Raw genomic sequence first — 21,716 nt, forward strand, 5'->3', positions numbered from 1 at the left:
ATCTTCATGATGAGCAGAGATGTGCTAATGTATTACTTTTCGGTGTAAGTTATTCCGATAATCGTTATTTTTCGGTAACAAATATTTTCGGTAGTTAGTTATGACAGTGAGAAATAACAATTTACGTATATATCCTTCCCTCTCTTATGACAAGTGTGCTGAAAATGGGATCTTCCAAGGCGACAACAGCCATTTTCACATAGCTGCATACTTTCGTTCTTGCTTTGACGAACATTAGTATACAGAATTGCACCTTGACAGGCGTGTTAAATTACTTAGTTCGCTCCGGTAGAAAATGTTTGGGAATGTTTGGAACAGTGAATGAAATATAACAGTCCACATCCCTGCAATACGGTAGATCACTGATTAACAAACAGCACTGCAAGACGTTCCGCCTACGATCCAGCAGCGTACAAAATCACATTTGCTGCCGAAAGTGTGGCCTCGTAACAGGTGCTGGCGCCTATAACTCAAACGCCCTGTAGCGTCGTTGTGTGGCGTTTCCAGTCACGTGTTCCTGTTTTCGATTTCTTCCCCAAGATACCCTCTGCAACCTCCCGCAGTTTGTCTCACCATTTCTGGGAGGCTCTGTATTATTTACGAGAAATTTCACTAGGGCATAAACACACTGGGAGGCAGCAGTTAGTAACCCCAGTTTCTTCAACAGGCCTCTACATGACGTTCTTGGGTATACACAGCTGGTATTTTATATTCCACGCTTTTAGACTCGGACTGCTCTGTGAATTATCCCAAAAAATTATGATATTATGGAATGAAACTAAGCGAAGTATACCAATTATTTTGTTTTTATATTCCTTGTCTCCGGTAATATCTGGATCGGAAATAGGTATTGTTTAACCCTTGGAGTCATAAGTGCCTGCATTACCTTAAAACGAGTACTAAATACTGGTATTAAAGGAAATATGATCAAACTTTGAAGAGGTTGGTAGCACATAATAAGTAACAAAGTGTTTATTTTGATATTGTGACCTTGATTTTAGTCTAATACGAAACACAATATTAAAAATTACTATATAATTTTCGAGAATAGAATAATAAACTGTCAATTTCACTGAGCCACACCAGAATATTTGCTCATTAAAAGTAATACTCTGTACAAATAACTCCCCCGTGTTCTTTGCATATATTATTTGTGCATTTGCAGAATGATTGATCACTTTTCGGTCTAATCGACATGGGCCAATGAAGCATCTTCTTTTCGATGATCTTCTAGTTTCCACAAACTTCGTCTGTTCGCGAGAAATTCCAAAGCGTTCTCCATGTGAGAAAAGTTTTGCTTTCATTAACTCTTGCTTCCGTGTAGTTCGCATGTTACTGTGAAAATAATCAAAAGATATTTATTGCTTTTAAATCCAATACATTTGTCTATAAGACAAATGTTCGATCTTCTTGACTGTCCCTTTCAAGCGTATGTACGTGCCTTATGCTATAAGAAAATCAATTCCTGATTTACATTCATTATAGAATAAAACCTTCCCTTACTAGTTATTAAGTCTTTCACCTACAATGGCGCTTTGCTGCAGAGACTTAGCAGTGTCGTACAACGTATAACCGCCAAATTGTCTTTCCAGTTAAAATGATGGATATAAAATATCCCTGGACGTGAAACCATTCATTTCGAATGGATTTTCCTTTTTGGTTTCTCTCTATCTTGTTGCATCAAGTGGAATATTCACGATATTGTGTATTTGTATTCTACTGATTGTTGGCAGTGGTTTACTCGATTAATCATTGCTTGTTTCACTTGGGACGAAGTAAGGGGTCTGCTCGTTTTCCTGACTGCTATCAGTCTCTGAATCTCTACTATCTTCTTGATCAAAGAGAGCTTCATCTTCAAGCTACTCAGTAATAGCTGATTCAAAATTCCGATAACTTGTGCTAACTTCTGATTATGTTCTTCCGCCTATTACGGATAGTCACTGCAGGTCGCGGAATATTGAATTCCCTAACGATTTCCAAAGTGGAATATCCCATGCGTCTAGGTCCTACTACCATACCGCGTTCAAAGTATGTTAACAACCGCCGTGCGCCCATGATCACGTCGGATATCTTTAGACATGAATCACCAGAGTTCAAAATGGTTCAAATGGCTCTGAGCATTATGCGACTTAACTTCTGAGGTCATCAGTCGCCTAGAACTTAGAGCTAACTAAACCTAACTAACATAAGGACATCACACACACACAGCCCCAGGCAGGATTCGAACCTGCGACCGTAGCGGTCGCTCGGCTTCAGACTGTAGCGCCTAGAACCGCACGGCCACTCCGGCCGGCAGATAGTAAGGTATCTATCTTTTAAGTAAGGAATAAAATCATCGTACGTACGTACATCTCGGGGAAGCAATTTTGGTAGGAGACCACATCTTCACTGTTCCACCAGGTGGATAACATTATCTGCGCGCAGCTCTTTGTACGGGAAGTTGCTGCTTTGTTTGGGCTCAACCATTCCTTTCTTGTCCGTACGTTAGCTTAAAGTAACCATTTATTGTCACCAGCAACGGTAGAGGACAGGAATGATCGGTGTTGTTCCAGAGCCAATTGATGAAGAGCGAGCAGAGATGCACATAAGACCACTGGGAGAGTTTTGTGATTTTGGCTTAGGACATGAGGAGCCCATACACATGCAAATGTCGCGCGATGGCGGAATGATCACAGTTCACCACATTTGCAGTTCTCGAGCACATTTACGTGGACCATTGTGGATTAATGCGTTTAAACGATCTTCATCAAACCCCAAACGTGTTCATGAACGTGGAGAATCACCAATGTCAAATCGATTCACCTTAAAAGGAGCAACCGTTTTCTTGCCTTTCTCTGCCCAACGGCATTATCACACAATTTCACAGAACGTTGGTGATATTTTTTATCGCCTTTCTTACATAGAGGTTTAACTACAACATATTTCAGATACTCTGGAAATCTTCCAGTGATAAATGACTCGTTACGTAACTAGCTTGATATTTAAATAAAGTCAAAAGCACACCCTTTAATTAATTCGTGTGCCTTCTCATAATTTTGTTTAGTCATTTGTGTCAAATTGACATTGTAAACAGAAATAGATCCCAGTTCTCGGAAAGTGATTTCACCTCTCGCACGCACACTGACAGGCAGTTTAGTCAAAAATGACGTGCGGTGAGCACATTGGCAGTGTGCCACTGCTGTACGTAAATAACACTCTGTGACCAGAGTCGAGTGGAAGGTATGGGAGTTCAGTTAGGTAACATGAGTCTTGCGACGGTTCTGGCAAAGAGGAGAATTAATCTATTATTTTATGTTTCGACATTAGGAATTTCCTCTCGGATGAATAATTTCAATAATGTTTGTTAGCATATGTATAAAAATTAATGATTACAATCGATTACCTTGGTGGTGCTTTATCTGAGTCCACAGGGTCTTCAGTCTCTTTGTAATACAGAATTATTTTGAACGTAGTTTAAGAAGACGTAATGCTTTACGGATAGAGGTACCAAGTCAAGTACTGGAGTTTTTTTCTTTTTTCATTGGTGTACGTTGTTATTGCAGTTGCATTACTGCCATGTGTTTAGTAAATGACTACGGAGTCTTTCAAATGAAATGCTATGTATATTTGTGCCATTTCTGAAAGTAAATTGTTTATGTAATTCCGAATCTAATGTGGTGATTTGCGAGCGCTTGATCGAGTCATTTGTTTCACTGGCTTATCTGTAACAAGTTCTGAAGAAGTGAAATCTCGACGAAAGAAGGATAATTTTTCAGACTGTGTGTTGTAATTTCAAGACGGTCTCCGAATAAATTTAATTTGTCTGCTTGTGATAAAATGGGTTCTGTTTCAGCGTCATCAATGGACCTTTATTTTCTTTCTATTAGACAACAGGAAAAAGACCTTCACTACTCGTATACATGTAAATTCGAGTTTCTAAGAATGCATTTACAAATCTGAACATACAGATAATGATTTGTGTACGTACGTTGTTTCCATATGCAGTACTTTTCCTGTTTTTCTATATTTTGCATTACAGTTGTTTTCCTTTCACCGTCTGTCGTCAGAAGCCATATAGTCCTTAAACTATAAAAGTTACTGGTCTAGAACTTTTAGGGCTGGGAATATCGAAGTAAGGCCCAGCATTAATTAATTCTATGTGAATAGGTTGGTGTTGCTAAAAGTTTTTTGAGGCCAGAGAACAGATTTCCGTTGCAGAAAACTATGTATTCATTTATTATTTGGTTCCTTCGATTGTGACTTTTTGTATTTTATAGCTTTCTTCAGTTATTAGTTTTTAGGGGTGCCTGTTGTTATGTCCGAGAGTTTTAAAGCCAGTGTTCATGGATATTCAGCAAACGTAGAATGACAGCTGTTACCTTCTAAGGCTCTTCTGTGCGAATGATATTAAAGTTCTACTTGTTTATTCAGTATAAATTGATTTGCATTTCTGGCACGTCAGTTGTTAAGTACCAGATGTGTTGTTTTTGTCTGTATTTGTATTGATTGCCCTCTGTGTTAGCTGTTCTGTAGGCTATTTTTAGTCTTTGTTTCTTGTGCACGTTGCCTACCCTTTGAGATACTTTGTTGCTGTAAGTGAGAGTGCATCATCTGCTTGTTTTTGTGGGTATTTAATGATCATGTGTGCATGTGTGTTAGTGATGAACTATTTGTTTTTGTCTGGTATGTGCCCTAGATAATCAAATTAATAGCTATAGAAATGGAAGTGGAAAAAAATGGATATGACACAAACATTGCAGAGAAACTGAATTACAAAACTAAAACAAAAATAAAGAGGCCAATTATCACACAAAAACAAGCAGTTCGTTGGCCAAGTATTTTTGTACTTACTTTTTTCATACAGCAGCTGAAGTATTTCTTCTGTTACCCATAATTTCTTTGCAGTTAACTCCTTTGTACCTATTTTTCTTTCCAATAGCTGTGACTGCAGTTTTTTGACATGTCCATTCCTCTACCACTGAACTAACTACCGAACTATTATCCATCTCGGTATCTATAATCACAGAGAACCTAGGTGCATTTATTCATTTCTTAGTACATCCGTAACCCCCTTCTTTTCGAACTGATTCTGCCTGACAAGTCTCTTAAATTTCAGCCTACTCTTCATCACTTCTACATTGTGATCTGAGTCTACATCTGCTTCTGGGTACGCCTTACAGCCCAATATCTGACTTAGGAATGTCTACCTGATCACGATGTAATCTAAATGATATCTTCATGTATCTCCAGGCTTTTTCCAATACACCTCCTCCTCCAGTGAGTCTTGAACGGAGTATTCTCTATTACTAGCTGGAATTTATGTTTCTCCTATCTCATTCCTAGTACCAAGCCCACATTCTCCCGAGGTCCTTTCTTCTACTCCTACCCCTACAACCGCATTCCAGTCCCCATTACTAATGGATTTCCATCTCCCTTTACGTACTGAATTATCTGTTCAATATCCTCATATACTTTTTTCTATTTCTTCATTTTCTACTTGTGACATCGGCATGTTCACCGAACTATCGCTGTCGGCGTTGTTTACTGTCGATTTCGATGAGGAGAACCCTGTAAGTGAACTGTTCACAGTAATTCACTCTCTAGTTTATTTTCCTGTTCATAAGGAATCCTACTCCCGTTATACCATTTTCTGCTGCTGTTGTTATTAGCCTGTATTCATCACACCAAAAGTTAGTAGTGGAAAATAACACGGGTGAAGTGTACAAGGGTGCAGAGGAGAGAGGGTGGGACGGGGCCACGCCGATTGATAGTCGTTTGTGTGGAAAAATTTTCTAGAACCGGTTCTGCTTGTACTTTTTGAGTTAGCATGCGCCAGCTAATGAGATTCACCGTCTAGTACATTTTTCGCTGATACAGGTATTTCTGGCGGATGGGGCATTGGGATGTCCCATCGCCTTAAGCGACCCGTGTTGAATACGTACGGTTAGTGTCGACACTGGCAAGAGTAATACACTACTGGCCATTAAAATTGCTGCACCAAGATGAAATGCAGATGATAAACGGGTATTCATTGGAAAAACATATTATACTAGAACTGACATGAGATTACATTTTCACGCAATTTGGGTGCATAGATCCTGAGAAATCAGTACCCAGAACAACCACCTCTGGTCGTAATAACGGCTTTGATACGCCTGGGCATTGAGTCAAACAGAGCTTGGATGGTGTGCACAGGTACAGCTGCCCATGCAGCTTCAACACGATACCACAGTTCATCAAGAGTAGTGAGTGGCGTATTGTGACGGGCTAGTTGCTCGGCCACCATTGACCAGACGTTTTCAATTGGTGAGAGATCTGTAGAATGTGCTGGCCAGGGCAACGGTCGAACATTTTCTGTATCCAGAAAGGTCCGCACAGGACCTGCAACATGCGGTCGTGCATTATCCTGCTGAAGTGTAGGGTTTCGCAGGGATCGAATGAAGTGTAGAGCCACGGGTTGTAACACATCTGAAACGTAACTTCCACTGTTCAAAGTGCCGTCAATGCGAACAAGCGTGACCGAGACGTGTAACCAATGGCACCCCATACCTTCACGCCGGGTGATACGCCAGTATGGTGATGACGAATACATGCTTCCAATGTGAGTTCACCGCGATGTCGCCAAACACGGATGCGACCATCAAGATGCTGTAGTACACCTTCGCAGGGGCTCCTGTCTGTGATGCAGCGTCAAGGGTAACCGCGGCCATGGTCTCCGAGCGGATATTCCATGCTGCTGCAAACGTCGTCGAACTGTTCGTGCAGATGGTTGTTGTCTTGCAAACGTCCCCATCTGTTGACTCAGGGATCGAGACGTAGCTGCACGATCCGTTACAACCATGCGGATAAGATGTCTGTCATCTCGACTGCCAGTGATGCCTTGGGATCCAGCACGGCGTTCCGTATTACCCTCCTGAACCCACCGATTCCATATTCTGCTAACAGTCATTGGATCTCGACCAACGCGAGCAGCATTGTCGCGATACGATAAACCGCAATCGCGATAGGCTACAATCCGACCTTTATCAAATTCTGAAACTTCATGTTACGCATTTCTCCTCCTTACACGAGGCATCACAACAACGTTTCACCAGACAACGTCGGTCAACTGATGTTTGAGTATGAGAAATCGGTTTGAAACTTTCCTCATGTCAGCACGTTGTGTGAATGCTCTGAAAAGCTAATCGTTTGCATATCACAGCATCTCCTTCCTGTCGAATAAAATTTCGCGCCTGTAGCACGTCATCTTCGTAGTGCAGCAACTTTAATGACCAGTAGTGTAATTTATTGGTAGACCTTACTGTGTTTATCATAAGATTCGTGAATGTGAACAAACCGTGACTTCTGTGGAATAATCAAATTTTGATTTGTGAATAAAAAGGATGTAGTTGAGTGTTTTGTTGTTGATATTTTGATAACCTATCTGGTAATTATGCTTTGCTGCAGAGAACTGTTTTCATCAATAGTTGCCATTTTCACGTGGTATTTATTTATAGAAAAGCCACGGGCAGTAGTAGGCAAACGGTTTCTTCATATGCTAGGCGTTTATAAGTTGCCTCCTTTCGGAACATCCGACTGCCCACAAATTGAATCAAGTGTAGTATTTCAAGAAAGGTAGGGGCGTCTCAACGATCATCACCACGCCGTTTGTACAGACACGTTGAGTGTTCACAGGAGTACTGGAGCAGTGCTGCTGCTGCAGCGGCGCGTGGGCAGCGTGCTGGCTGGGGTGGCGACGTGACGCGGCTGCTCTCTTGTTACAGACACGGGCCCTCGCAGCTGCGGCGGCGCGCCCTCACCGCGGTGATGCTGTTCTTCCTGCTGGGCCTGCCATGGCTGCTGGGGCCGCCGGCCAGGGTGCCTGCACTCGCCTACCTCTTCTGTGTCGTCGCCACGCCGCAGGGGTAACTGCTATCTCCACTTTCTCCTATACTTCATTGACCTTTCAGCTGGTTTTATTGTTTTATTTCTTTATTTATTTATTGTTCCGTGGGACCAAATTAAGGAGAAGTCTCCATGGTCATGGAACGAGTCAATACATGAAATTATAACACGATATTATAAACAGATAAAATGAAATATAAAAAAACATATTCAGGTGACAAGTCGTAAGTTTAAATGGAGAAAATCAACAATTAACACTGGAATTTGCTTAATTTTTTAGCTCTTCCAGGAGCTCCTCGACAGAATAGAAGGAGTGAGCCATGAGGAAACTCTTCAGTTTAGACTTAAAAGAGTTTGGGCTACTGCTAAGATTTTTGAGTTCTTGTGGTAGCTTATTGAAAATGGATGCAGCAGAACACTGCACTCCTTTCTGCACAAGAGTCAAGGAAGTGCATTCTACATGCAGATTTGATTTCTGCCTAGTATTAACTGAGTGAAAGCTGCTAACTCTAAATAGGCTAATATTGCTAACAACAAACGACATTAAAGAAAATATATACTTTGAGGGCAATGTCAGAATTCCCAGATTTTTGAATAGGGGTCGACAAGACGTTCTCGAACTTACACCACATATAACTCGAACAGCCCGTTTTTGAGCCAAAAATACCATTTTTGAATCAGAAGAATTACCCCAAAAAATAATACCATACGACATAAGCGTATGAAAATATGCGAAGTAGACTACTTTTCGTGTTGAAGTGTCACTTATTTCAGATACTGTTCTAATGGGAAATAAAGCAGCATTTAGTTTCTGAACAAGATCCTGAACATGGGCTTTCCACAACAGCTTACTATCTATCCGTACGCCTAGGAACTTGAACTGTTCCGTCTCGCTTATAATATGCCTATTCTGTCTGATCAAAATATCGGTTCTTGTTTAATGTGAGTTAGAAACTGTAAAAACTGAGTCTTACTGTGATTTAGCATCAAATTATTTTCCACAAGCCACGAACTTATTTCATGAACTACATCATTTGTTACTGTTTCAATATTACACACAAGATCCTTCACTATCAAGCTGGTGTCATCAGCAAACAGAACTATTTTTGAATCACCTGTAATACTAGAAGGCATATCATTTATATAAATAAGAAACAGCAGTGGCCCCAGCACCGACCCTTGGGGAACGCCCCACTTAACAGTGCCCCATTAGGACTGAACATCACTACCACTCTCAATATTGCGGAGAATTACCCTCTGCTTTCTGTTCTTAAAGTAAGAGGCGAACCAATTGTAAGCTACTCCCCTTACTCCATAATGGTCCAACTTCTGCAGTAATATTTTGTGGTCAACACAGTCAAAAGCCTTCGTTAAATCAAAGAAAACACCTAGCGTTCGCAACCTTTGATTTAATCCGTCCAAAACCTCACAGAGAAAAGAGAATATAGCATTTTCAGTTGTTAAGCCATTTCTAAAACCAAACTGAACATATGACAGCAAATTATGTGAATTTAAATGCTCCAGTAACCTTGTATATACAACCTTCTCGATAACTTTAGGAAACACCGATGGCATAGAAATAGGTATAAAATTGTCGACATTATCAATGTCTCCCTTTTTATAAAGTGGCTTCACTACCGAGTACCATTGTTTTTTAAGAGCGCTGCTACAATTCAGGGTGAAAGGGTACCAGCTACGAGTAAAGTTGTAAAACTACCGTAGGCTACCGTAGACTACCATACGTAAGTGTGGACCACAGTAGTTTTCCTAGTAGTTAACGTCGTACCCGCGTGGCCCATACGTTAGGTGTGTTGCGTACCTATGGGCGTCACCTCACCAGGATCGCTCTACGTAGGCAACCAAGTGTCTTACTATATACCAGTAAAAAAGGGGAGTGGTGAACCGTCTAGAAACTGTGTGCGTATATTTAAAGAGCCAGGTAAGGCACTGTCACTCAAATCGTTGTTGTTGTTGTTGTGGTCTTCAGTCCTGAGACTAGTTTGATGCAGCTCTCCATGCTACTCTATTCTGTGTAAACTGCTTCATCTCCCAGTACCTACTGCACCCCACATCCTTCTGAATCTGGTTAGGTATTCATCTCTTGGTCTCCCTCTACTATTTTTACCCTCCACGCTGCCCTCCAATACTAAATTGGTGATCCCTTGATGCCTCAGAACATGTCCTACCAACCGATCCCTTATTCTAGTCAAGTTGTGCCACAATTCCTCTTCTCCCCAATTCTGTTCAAATCCTCCTCATTAGTTACGTGATCTACCCATCTAATCTTCAGCATTCTTCTGTAGCACCACATTTCAAAATCTTCTATTCTCTTCTTGTCCAAACTATTTATCGTCCATGTTTCACTTCCATACATGCCTACACTCCATACAAATACTTTCAGAAACGACTTCCTGACACTTAAATCTATACAAATTCCTCTTCTTCAGAAACGCTTTCCTTGCCACTGCCAGTTTACATTATAGGCACTGAAAGCTAGAGCTAAAGACGGAGATAAGTTCAGCCGAAATTGTTGCGTAGGACCTAGGGGTATTCAGAAACGGTAGGCTAAATACAGTTAGCGATGGGTGTTTCTTGCTGCTAGAAAGTCATCTTGTAGCGAAATTGAAGTAGAGTGTCTTGTGAATTAGTATCGTATAAATTGTGTGTCCCTTTGCAAGTCAGATCTGAAAACTGGCGAGATCTGTAGATATTGAAAAAGAGTCTCTGATCGTTCTTTCCATCAACCTGTCCTCTTCTAAAATTGTGTCCCCAGCGCAGAAGACAGCTCGTCGGTCGTCAGCGGAGGCCGCTACACTATCAATTCGAACCTGTGATTGTGCTTTTTGCGGGATGCCACTTACCCAACTTAGTCTCTGTATCTACAGAGGGCAAGATCTGTAGTACTGACAATGATGGTAGGCGACACTTCTCATTAATGTATCCTGTTTGGTTATTATGCAAATATTCACACATTTACACTGTCCTTTACAGTACTCGACATAGGTTTCTTAATTTTATGTAACTTTTCCATCCAACAATGCAGTCTTTCCTCCCTTACTATTCAGTCTGTCCATCGCAGAAGTTATAACGGAAATAAAATTTCACGCGAGGGATTAAAACCCAAGGTGAAAAGAAATCATTGACAAGATTGGCTGATGGCTGTACTATCCTCTGTGAAAATTCCGGAAATGAACACTTGGAGGACAGCACTGTATGATAGTGAATCATGCATTATTGGAAAATTGGAAAAGAAGAGAATCAAATCGTCTGAGATGTGGTGCTATAGAAAGATGTTGAAAATTAGGTGGAGTGATAAGATAAGAAATGAGGAGTTTTTCTTTACAATCGGGGAAGAAAGTAATTTGTGGAAAACACAGACAAGAAAAAAGTACAGGGCGACAAGACATACAGAAGGGTCCAAAAAAATGTATCCTCTGTTTAAAAGTCCATAACTTGCAAACTAATTGACGGAGTTGTCTCATTTTTTGTGGAAGTGTAGCTTAAAGCCCAACTTAAAGAATCACTGTAGGTGTTCGAATTGGTCACCATTAACATCCACACACAAACTATGCCGCCGAACTGCAGCACGAACTACTGACTGCAACGTGTTCAGTTGGAATGTACGATGGAGTCTCGAAGTTCATCCAATGTGCGTGGCTTTTGTCGGTAAACAGTGTCCTTTAATGTTCCCCACAGGTAAAAGTCCAGAGGAGTTAGGTCTGGGGAACGTGGTGGATACTCCTTAGCACTTCTATGTCATATCCATCTCCCTGGTAGATTTTCCTCGACATACGCCCTAACACGACTTTGATAGTGGGCTGGGGCACCATCTTGTTGAAAGAAAACTCTTCTGTCTCCATACAAGTCTTGAATGGCAGGTGAAATGGATGTCTGAAGCTTCTGAAGGTACACCTCACCGGTAACTGTGCCGGTTGAAGATGGATAGGCCGTAGAGGTTCTGTGGAGTATCCACCACGTTCCCCAGACACGTCGTTTATCGACAAAAGCCACGCACATTGGATGAACTTCAAGAAACCATCGTACATCCATGTGCAAATATCCAACTGAACACATTGCAGTCAGTAGTTCGTGCTGCAGTTCGGTGGCATCGTTTGTGTGTGGATGTTAATGGTGGCCATTTCGAACACCTGCAGCAATATCTTTAAGTTGGACTTTAAGCTACACTTTCACCAAAAATGAGACAACTCCGTCAATTTGTTTTCCAGTTATGGACTTTTAAACAATGGATACATTTTTTTGGACCCCTCTGTTTATTAAGACATCGTGGAAAACTTCCAGGGTACTAGAGGGAGCTGTAGGGTGCAAAAACTGTAGGGAAACACAGAGATTGTAATTCCTCCAGCAAATAAATGAGGAGATCGTGTGCAAGTGCTAATACGTGATGGAGAAGGCACGAAGGAAGATTCGCAGCGGAACGCTTGAAACCATTCAGAAGACTGACGACGGATGAAAAAAAGGACAGTTTTTTGCTACACTGTAGGAACTACTGCAACCAACCACAAGATTTTTAGAAATGATTTTATTGTATTATTAGAAGTTTCGGGTCTGGCAGAATTAGTGTCGTCGGCGAACTGAGCTTTAATTCCTTTTCAGTTTTCTGCTTGGTTCTCCTTACTGCTTGCCCACTGTACAGATGGAATAACATGGTGACAGGCTGCAGTACTGGCTCTCTTCTTTCGAAACTACTGCTTACTTTTCATGTCCTTCGACTTTTATATCAGTAGTCTGGGTACTGTATAAGGTATAGATTACTTTTCACTCCTATGTTATCCCCTCTAATGTCAAAGTCTCAAAGAGTGTATCTCTGCCGACGTTGTCAAAAGTTTGCTCTACATTTAAAAATCGTATAAATATTGTTTTTTTTTCTTTTAATCTACCTTTTGAGATAAGTCGTAGGGTCACTACTGCGTCACATGTATCCCGGACCCGGTACTGATCCTCCCTCAAATCAAACTCTACCACTCTATCCATTCTACACTACATAATTCGATTTAGTATCTTACAACCACGATTTATTAAACTGATAGTTCGATAACGTTCGCACCTGTCCTCACCTACCTTCTTTGGAAATGAATTTCTTTAATTATTTTTTTTTTAAATTGGATGATATTTCGCTTCCCTCATACACCTTGCCTGCCAGGTGGAATAGATTTTTCGTGATTGGCTCTCCCTAAGAGCTTAATAACTATGAAATCATACATTCTACTCCAGGTGTCTTGCTGCAGATTTGGTCTTTTTAGTGCTCCTCCTCGTTTTTCTAGCATAACTTCTGCCTCACCTCCATCTATTTCCTCTTCTGTTTCTTAATGTTTTTTTTTTTTTTTTCAAACAGTCTGAAAATCTTGTAAGGAAGTTGCAGCGGAGGTTGTGCTGATAAATGATTGTTAAGAGAAAAAAATCTGTTCGTTGTGCCATTTCTGATTTATTTAGAGTTGAAGTTGGCCAAGCAGATCGCGCATAAACTCAAGCACTTGCACGCGCTAAAATGCGGTGATGCACAGACATCTGTGGGTCCATGAGTCACCATTTCTTGAAACGCTCATTACTAGTCGAAATGTACCTTTCAGAAGCGATAAATTTAAGCTAGGTGACCAAAAGCTACGTTTGTTCCGATTTGAGGAAACTAACAAAGAACACGCTTGGCGTCACGATCTCTGGCAGTGTGCCCGAATTTGCGCACACGATTACCCGATGGGCTCAATTCTATCCTTAATAACTCGGAAATGGCGCAACGAAACGAATTTTTTCCTTAACAATAATTTCTGAGTACACGTCCTCTCCTATACCCTTACAGGCTTGTCCCCGTATATGAGCTGAATTTTTAAACAGTCCGTTTCACTATTTGTCCAACGTATATTTTGTTCAGAATCTTTACGTCTGAACACACATTAAGATTTATATCTCGCACACTCTCCACCTCTCTCGCGTTTATCCTGTCTAGCACGGGTCTGCTTTCTCATGGTCCGTCAAATTTTATTTTATTCTTTAACTTTCTGGCCGGCTGCTTCACTTTAAATTACAGTCGTTAAGGGGAGACGGAAGGCAATTTTTATCCCTATTCCGCCAATGCTATTTTACCCTTTGAATAGGTACACTTTTCAAAAGAACTATAAGTGTTAAAACAACGAAAAATTTACTGCATATATATAACATATATGCCTCAATTCACAAGTAAAACGAACATAATACCTCTTATGGTTTTGAAGAAAAACAATTTTATTCTTTCACTAGTAAAATTTAACTTTTTTTGTACATTAAATGTTATAAAACAGTTTCTGGTTATTTGGTGGTTCTCAATTTAGTTGTAATAACTTATTAGCATCTGCAGTACAAATTGACCAAATTTCATGTTTCTAACCCCATTAATTTATTAAATAATGGTACCTGAAACAAAAAAATGTAGTTTTGAAAAAAATCCATTTAAAGTTTAATATTGAAATTCTAGTATAGTTATTGATGAGAATTACTTACCACTAATATTTTCCTGCACCATACTGAACATCATCTGAACCGTATTGGCCTTCTTTTCTTCTCATGGTCCCTCTTCTTTTCTGTCTGGCTTCTTTTGTACATTTTAAATTTTCAATATCTGATTTGCGGATTCTCTCTTTATCTATTTGCGCCAACGATTTTGCAGTATTTACACTAGATTTTATGCCCAATAATTCCAAAACATACAGTTTTCTAATTACACTATCATTGAAGCATAAAATAGCATCATAAACACTAAATTTGAGGGCTGTAAGCTGAACAAATACAGTTTTCAGTAACCGGTTCCAAATGACAGAATTCAACCATTCATTAAATTTTGGGTTTTCCCATGAAGACATTTCTTGAACAAGGTATCTTTATCTTTACAAAGGTTTCTAAGTATGGGTTTAATGACATTCATTACTGATGCAGGTAAAGAATGTTTGTGGTCATAGCTGGCACGTCTGCTGTACTTGCACCAAATGTCAGGATCATCCGGGCAAAGGCCGTGCGTCAGCAAAACCATCATATCTCACGAAAAAATTGTCGTATTTATATAAAACAAAAACTGCTTCACGCAGGAAAGACGAGGCATTCCAAATATGCTAAAATCTACAAATTAAATTTTTGAAGCCCACTTGCCTTCCGTCTCCCTTGTTAACCATAGGGACGGAATTGTGTGTATCATATGTATGCAAAATTTGTTGACATCGTTCCGTGTACCATCGTATTTTAACTGTCTGCATATTGCACTGTGTGAGGCAGAATTTGGGAATCGGCTCAGCCTTTGCGCACGTCACCCCCACATCCACAGTCGCTGTGTACACAGTCACAAACGGTGCAGTATGGCACACTTACCAGACTCCCTGTGGTGGATGCCCACAGAAAGAAAGGAAGTAGGACAGTCGCAAATTGATTTGGCCCGATTTATTGATGTGAATCGTTGTGTTGTTTCTCTGGTGTGGCGACGGTTTATAGAGACCGAAACTGTATCCCGAAGACCAGGGTAGGTCAGACCACGTGTGGTTTAGAGGACCGTTATTTGGCCGTAAGAGCACGACGTTACCGCCATAGTACTGCACGGCAACTGGCATGTGAGTTCTCAGCGTCCACTGGACGTTTTGTAGTCTATGTCTGATTCGCCTTCATCTACATCTGCATCTACATCCATACTCCGCAAGCCACCTGTCGGTGTATGGCGGAGGGTACCTTGAGTACCTCTATCGGTTCTCCCTTCTGTTCCAGTCTCGTATTTTTCGTGGAAAGAAGGATTGTCGGCATGCCTCTGTGTGGACTCTATTCTCTCTGATTTTATCCTCATGGTCTCTTCGCGAGGTATACGTAGGAGCGAGCAATATACTGCTTGACTCCTCGGTGAAGGTATGTTCTCGAAACTTCAACAATACCCTGTACCGAGGAACTGAGCGTCTCTCCTGCAGAGTCTTCCACTGGAGTTTATCTATCATCTCCGTAACGCTTTCGCGATTACTAAATCATCCTGTAACGAAGCGCGCTGCTCTCCGTTGGATCTTCTCTATCTCTTCTATCAACCCTATCTGGTACGGATTCCACACTGGTGAGCAGTATTCCAGCAGTGGGCGAACAAGTGTACTCTAACCTACTTCCTTTGTTTTCGGATTGCATTTCCTTAGGATTCTTCCAATGAATCTCAGTCTGGCATCTGCTTTACCGACGATCAACTTTATATGATCATTCCATTTTAAATCACTCCTAATGCGTACTCCCAGATAATTTATGAAATTAACTGCTTCCAGTTGCTGACCTGCTATATTGTAGCTAAATGATAAGGGATCTTTCTTTCTATGTATTTGCAGCACATTACTCTTGTCTACATTGAGATTCAATTGCCATTCCCTGCACCATTCGTCAATTCGCTGCAGATCCTCCTGCATTTCAGTACAATTTTCCATTGTTACAACCTCTCGATATACCACAGCATCATCCGCAAAAGCCTCAGTGAACTTCCGATGTTATCCACAAGGTCATTAATGTATATTGTGAATAGCAACGGTCCTACGACACTCACCTGCGGCACACCTGAAATCACTCTTACTTCGGAAGACTTCTCTCCATTGAGAATGACATGCTGCGTTCTGTTATCTAGGAACTCTTCAATCCAATCACACAATTGGTCTGATAGTCCATATGCTCTTTTTACTTTGTTCATTAAATGACTGAAGTAAACTGTATCGAACCTTTGCGCAAGTCAAGAAACACGGCATCTACCTGAGAACCCGTCTTCACAGAAGGGAATGTCTAGAGTGGAGTCATCAACATGCTACCTGAACGGTCGAAGAGTAAACCGTTGTTGTTTTCACAGATAAGCCCAGATTTATTCTGGAGAGTGGTTCTCGATAGATTCGCATCTGGAGGGAACATGGAACACGATTTCGGGACCCAGACATTATGGAAAGAGAAGGTGATCGAGGAGGATCCCTAATGGTGCGTGCAGCGATTATGTTTACCACTCGAACTCTTCTTCATGAAAATGTACTGGTGAGTCGGCAAGGCTTAACTGCTGGCAAGTATCCTCACGATATATTGGGACACACTACTGAACCTAAATTAACCTAAGGACAAACACACACACACCCATGCCCGAGGGAGGACTCGAACCTCCACCGGGACCAGCCGTGCAGACTTCGTACTGATGAACGATAATGCCCTACCTCATAGAGCACATGTGGCTGATGTTTTCTTGGAACCGGAGGACATTGCACGCATGTCGTGGCCTGCACGCTCTCCCGATATGAATCCCATAGAGCATGGCTGGGTACACTAGGAAGACAGGTTGCATCACGTCAGCACCCACCACTCTCCAAGACTTGAGTCTCCAGGAAGAGTGGGCGTTACTACCTCAACATGAGACTGATGACATCATTCATAGGGTGCCCGTCGTTTTTAGACCTGTATTGCTGCCAGAGTCGTCACTCTGCATACCGAGCACATCAACCAGTTGTCGGAATGTGTGTGCAAATCAGTTAAGTTGGGAAAAACGAAGAACATTTTTTTCTACCGTTACGCGTGTTGCAGTCGTTTGCGTTCTGTATTCTTTACGTTGTTTCTACTTTACTGCCACCTGTTTGCTCTGTTTTTTGGCAAAATAGACTCAACCTTGCAAAATTTCCTTTTGTTACTTTAATTTTGGACACCAGTTTATACGAGCGGATCTCATAGTGTATGAACCAGTAGACTATAAACGTGGTCAGACTGACCCATTTCTTGTAAAGATTTTTGCCTGCAGTAATATCAGCGGTTCTTCTGCAGTATACAGGGTGAAAAGTATTGAAACCGACAAACTCTGGGAGGTTGTAGGGGACATCAAAACAAATATTTTTCCCTAATGTCATTTTTTCCTATGAGGAGTATTTAAACCGGTAGAGGAAGATTTCTCTGGCAGCAAATTAATTAAACCAACAAACACTTTTCCATTTTTTTATGACCAAGAGACAACAACTAGTTATCAGATACGTCCCAATTAAACAGTCTCCAACAACACCGACCCACACATTAACGAAGAACCGCACTTGATGAGCGCTAGTAACTGTGGCATTTGGGCTATCCTCACTCCAAACATGCGAATTGTGCATGTTGAAGACTCCATCACGCCCGAACGTTGCTTCATCGGTGAACAACACAGAGGAGGCATTTCACACTGTTCCAGGTACCACTGCGAAAACTGTGCTCTGGGTGGATAATCAACTAGTTCCAAGTTGTGGACACGCTGTAAGTGAAATGGACGTAACAACTGCTCTCGAAGCACTGTTCTCACGTTCGTGTGATTCGTCCCCATGTGACGTGCAATTGCACGAGTGCTGATCGAAGGATCCCGCTCCACATGCTGCAAGACAGCTTCCTCAAATTGCAGAATTCTTACCGTGCTACGGCGCAGTAAGGGCTTAACATCTGAGGTCATCATTCCCCTAGAACTACTTAAACCTAACTAACCTAAGGACATTACACACATCCATGCCCGAGGCAGGATTCGAACCTGCGACCGTAACGGTCGCGCGGTTCCAGACTGAAGCGCCTAGAACCGCTCGGCCAGCCCGGCCGGCCTCGTCCGTTGTGGTGCGCTATGTAGTAGGCACCAACCATATCAGTGTACTCACTCTAGGTGTATCGCTCCGTTAGTAAACAGAGACAATGCACTACCACGATGGGGGACAGCAGTTGCCTACAACTGAAGAGCCGGCCGAAGTGGCCGTGCGGTTAAAGGCGCTGCAGCCTGGAACCGCAAGACCGCTACGGTCGCAGGTTCGAATCCTGCCTCGGGCATGGATGTTTGTGATGTCCTTAGGTTAGTTAGGTTTAACTAGTTCTAAGTTCTAGGGGACTAATGACCTCAGCAGTTGAGTCCCATAGTGCTCAGAGCCATTTGCACCATTTTTACAACTGAAGAGCGTAATACGCCCTCTAATAACTGAAGATCGCAATACGGCCTCTATCAACTGAAGAGCGTAAGCCTCCAACGGTTTAAATAATCCTCGTAGGAAAAAATGACATTAGGGAAAAATATTTGTTACGATGTCCCCTACAATCTCCCAGAGTTTGTCGGTTTAAATACTTTTCACCCTGTAGTTGCAGAGAGTTAGAGGTAAGTAAACATGGCTGTATGCACGAAAGTGGTTGTGCTGTGTGCAGGCTGGTGCTGTTCGTGTTCTTCGTGCTGTGCAACAGCAAGCTGCGCAAGCGCCTGAGCAGCGCGGTGCTGACTTCGTTGCCGACGTCCAGCAGCTCTCGGGCGTCCAGCACGCGCAAGCAGAAGAAGCAGCCGCCGGGAACCCCGGGCACGTCGCCGCCTACGTCGTCTTCCGCGGTGCCGACGTCTGGAGACGGCAGCGTCCGCAGCCGGCAGCGGCAAACCGAGCGCCCGCTGCAGAAGGGGCCGCCCGTGCTGCTGACGCGCTACGCTCTGGTGGGCGAGGACGGCGAGGTGCGGTACACGTTCGACCTGGGCTCCTGGTCACCGGACGACGGCAACCCTACTGACGCTGCCTACATGCCGACCTCTCCGGAGCGGCGCTCTGTCACCAAGTACGTCTTCCCAGAGCCGGAACCAGAACGGGACGACGACCAGTAACAGCAACTGGTCCTGCACTATCCTGCTTCTATCTCGCCGGAAAGGTTGTAATCGCACAGGCGCAGAGAAGCAACTCCAGTGGACACACACATTTCGTGCTGATTGGCGAGTTGTGGACTGGTGGGATACGGAATGATAATTTTGCTGTCTTTCGCTACTTTTGTTCCATTATCTGTGCTGAAGAGTTACAGCGTTGTGAACTGCCGCATGGAGTAGCGAGTAGGACTCTGGACACTGCACATTACTGGAACAAGTGTTGCTCGCAGGGGTTTTTGAGAATGACAGAGTTAAGGTGGGTTCAGACGCATAGCTTGTGGCAAATTGTAGCGGCACAAAGGGTGCAACACGTTCTAGGTGTAGTTAGCTGACAATAGTCTGAATGAGTTTTCAGGGGGTCGTGGACAGCGGAGGAAGCCAGGCCCTCGCAGCGGCTGTTGGCACAGGGGCAACCGAGGAGTGATGGGGGAACAAGTCAAGCACGAGGACCACGAGAAAGACAGACCGTGGCGCGTCCGTCACAGCACGTGACACCGGATGTCTTACGAATGCCACCACCCGTCTCCGGCAGGGGGCGAGTAACTATTTCAGACGAGTTTAACAATACTTGATTCTGTGTTTAAATGTAATCACGTTCTCGACAGCACACGACAAGATTAAGATCTTTAGTTGGTACGCGTTCAAATAAATTTTGATTTCCCGTGGGCCCAGCACGGAGCTAAGCGTTCGCGAAGTGTAGTGGACAAGCTGCCTAGTGTGACGTCACAAGTTCGTTGGCATCACTGCTGATACAACATACGTGCCTACTGAGTTGGCATGGCACAGCTCGACAGTCTCTTCGTAATGGCTGTGGCGCACGTGGGTACCGTATTCTTAGCTCGTAAATGTTGACATCTGTTGGACACAAAACATTACCTCTCTCTTAATTTATAAACTCCGCAGAAGCTTGTAAACTTTCCCTCTTTCTAATCGGCTAAACAAATGCCATGATAGTGTAAGCCTTATCGTATCACGAATAATAACCGATTAGTGAAGAAAGTGTACAGCAAGTTACTTCTACAAATACTTACTCTTCATCTTAGGTAAATTTAGAATGATAGTTATAAAATACTGCAAAACACATATCTAAGATAAATGAAACGTAGCGCGAAATTTTGAATAGCCTACAACAGCTTAGTGAAAACATTTCCAGATTCCTACGCCAATCTAACTGAATTAATTATGCTGACTAATCTCTTAGCTATCAGAAGAGTAATCGCTATGTCACTTACTTGAACAACGGTAAGCTGACGAATCAGTTTGCAGACGAAACCAACAGATGTACGTCACTCAATTCGATAGAAAAATATTATCGTTTTAAATTACTAAAGAAAATCAAATGCAGTAGTGTTAAAAATGCAAATAATCGTTCCAGAAATGGCTAAATAGTGAGCTCTCTCTATTACAGTCAAAATTGCGTGACCTTCAATAAAGGTTTACCTGTAGTGGGAAAACTCATCTCCACAAATAGAGATTATAGAATTTCAATTTTTAACTTATTTACAATTTCTCTACGGAACAATAACTGTCAAACTTCAACGCAGTTCAAACGCCGAAATACGAAACCCCAAGCAAGAAACAGAAAACACTTTTACAAAATCAACCTAAAATGAAAATTCCAGAAAAATAAAATTCTAGCTTGGCTCTATTATTCCCTTTAAATAATCTTAGTGTTATTTTAATAATACTTCCATTCAAATAATGACGATTTTTCACTGTATCTTCTTACGCTATTGAACAAACTGACTGAAATAGATCTTATTAATGAAAAAAAATGTGCCGGCCGAAGTGGCCGAGCGGTTCTAGGCACTACAGTCTGGAACCGCGTGACCGCTACGGTCGCAGGTTCGAATCCTGCCTCGGGCATGGATGTGTGTGATGTCCTTAGGTTAGTTAGGTTTAAGTAGTTCTAAATTCTAGGGGACTGATGACCAAAGAAGTCCCATAGTGCTCAGAGCCACTTGAACCAGTTTTTTTTATTGTATTGTTTTCTAACAAAACAGAACTCATAGTTTTTTAAACATGTTTCTCTCATTAACTGACGGATTAGATATTCGTCAACGGCACTCTGTTCTGTAACAACAGTAAAAGTCCAGAACACTAGCCCACATAACACTCACTGAGCTTAATGACAAGAACGAGAAAAAAATGGTTCAAATGGCTCTGAGCACTATGGGACTTAACATCTGTTGTTATCAGTCCCCTAGAACTTAGAACTACT

The 21,716-nt window shown here is 42.1% G+C and overlaps 1 protein-coding gene across 1 annotated transcript in view; it reads left to right on the forward strand.

Annotated features, from left to right (window-relative positions):
• Positions 1-21,132, forward strand: part of LOC124594501 (adhesion G-protein coupled receptor D1-like) — a 40,733-nt gene extending 19,601 nt beyond the window's left edge. The window contains exons 4-5 of the mRNA XM_047132875.1: positions 7,743-7,883; positions 19,021-21,132. Coding sequence (XP_046988831.1) covers positions 7,743-7,883; positions 19,021-19,459 — 580 coding nt within the window. The 3' untranslated portion in view covers positions 19,460-21,132. The remainder of the gene's footprint in view (positions 1-7,742; positions 7,884-19,020) is intronic.
• The last annotated feature ends 584 nt before the right edge of the window (positions 21,133-21,716 follow it).

This window comes from Schistocerca americana, chromosome 2 (assembly GCF_021461395.2).
Source record: "Schistocerca americana isolate TAMUIC-IGC-003095 chromosome 2, iqSchAmer2.1, whole genome shotgun sequence".
Taxonomy (NCBI): Eukaryota; Metazoa; Arthropoda; class Insecta; order Orthoptera; family Acrididae; genus Schistocerca; species Schistocerca americana.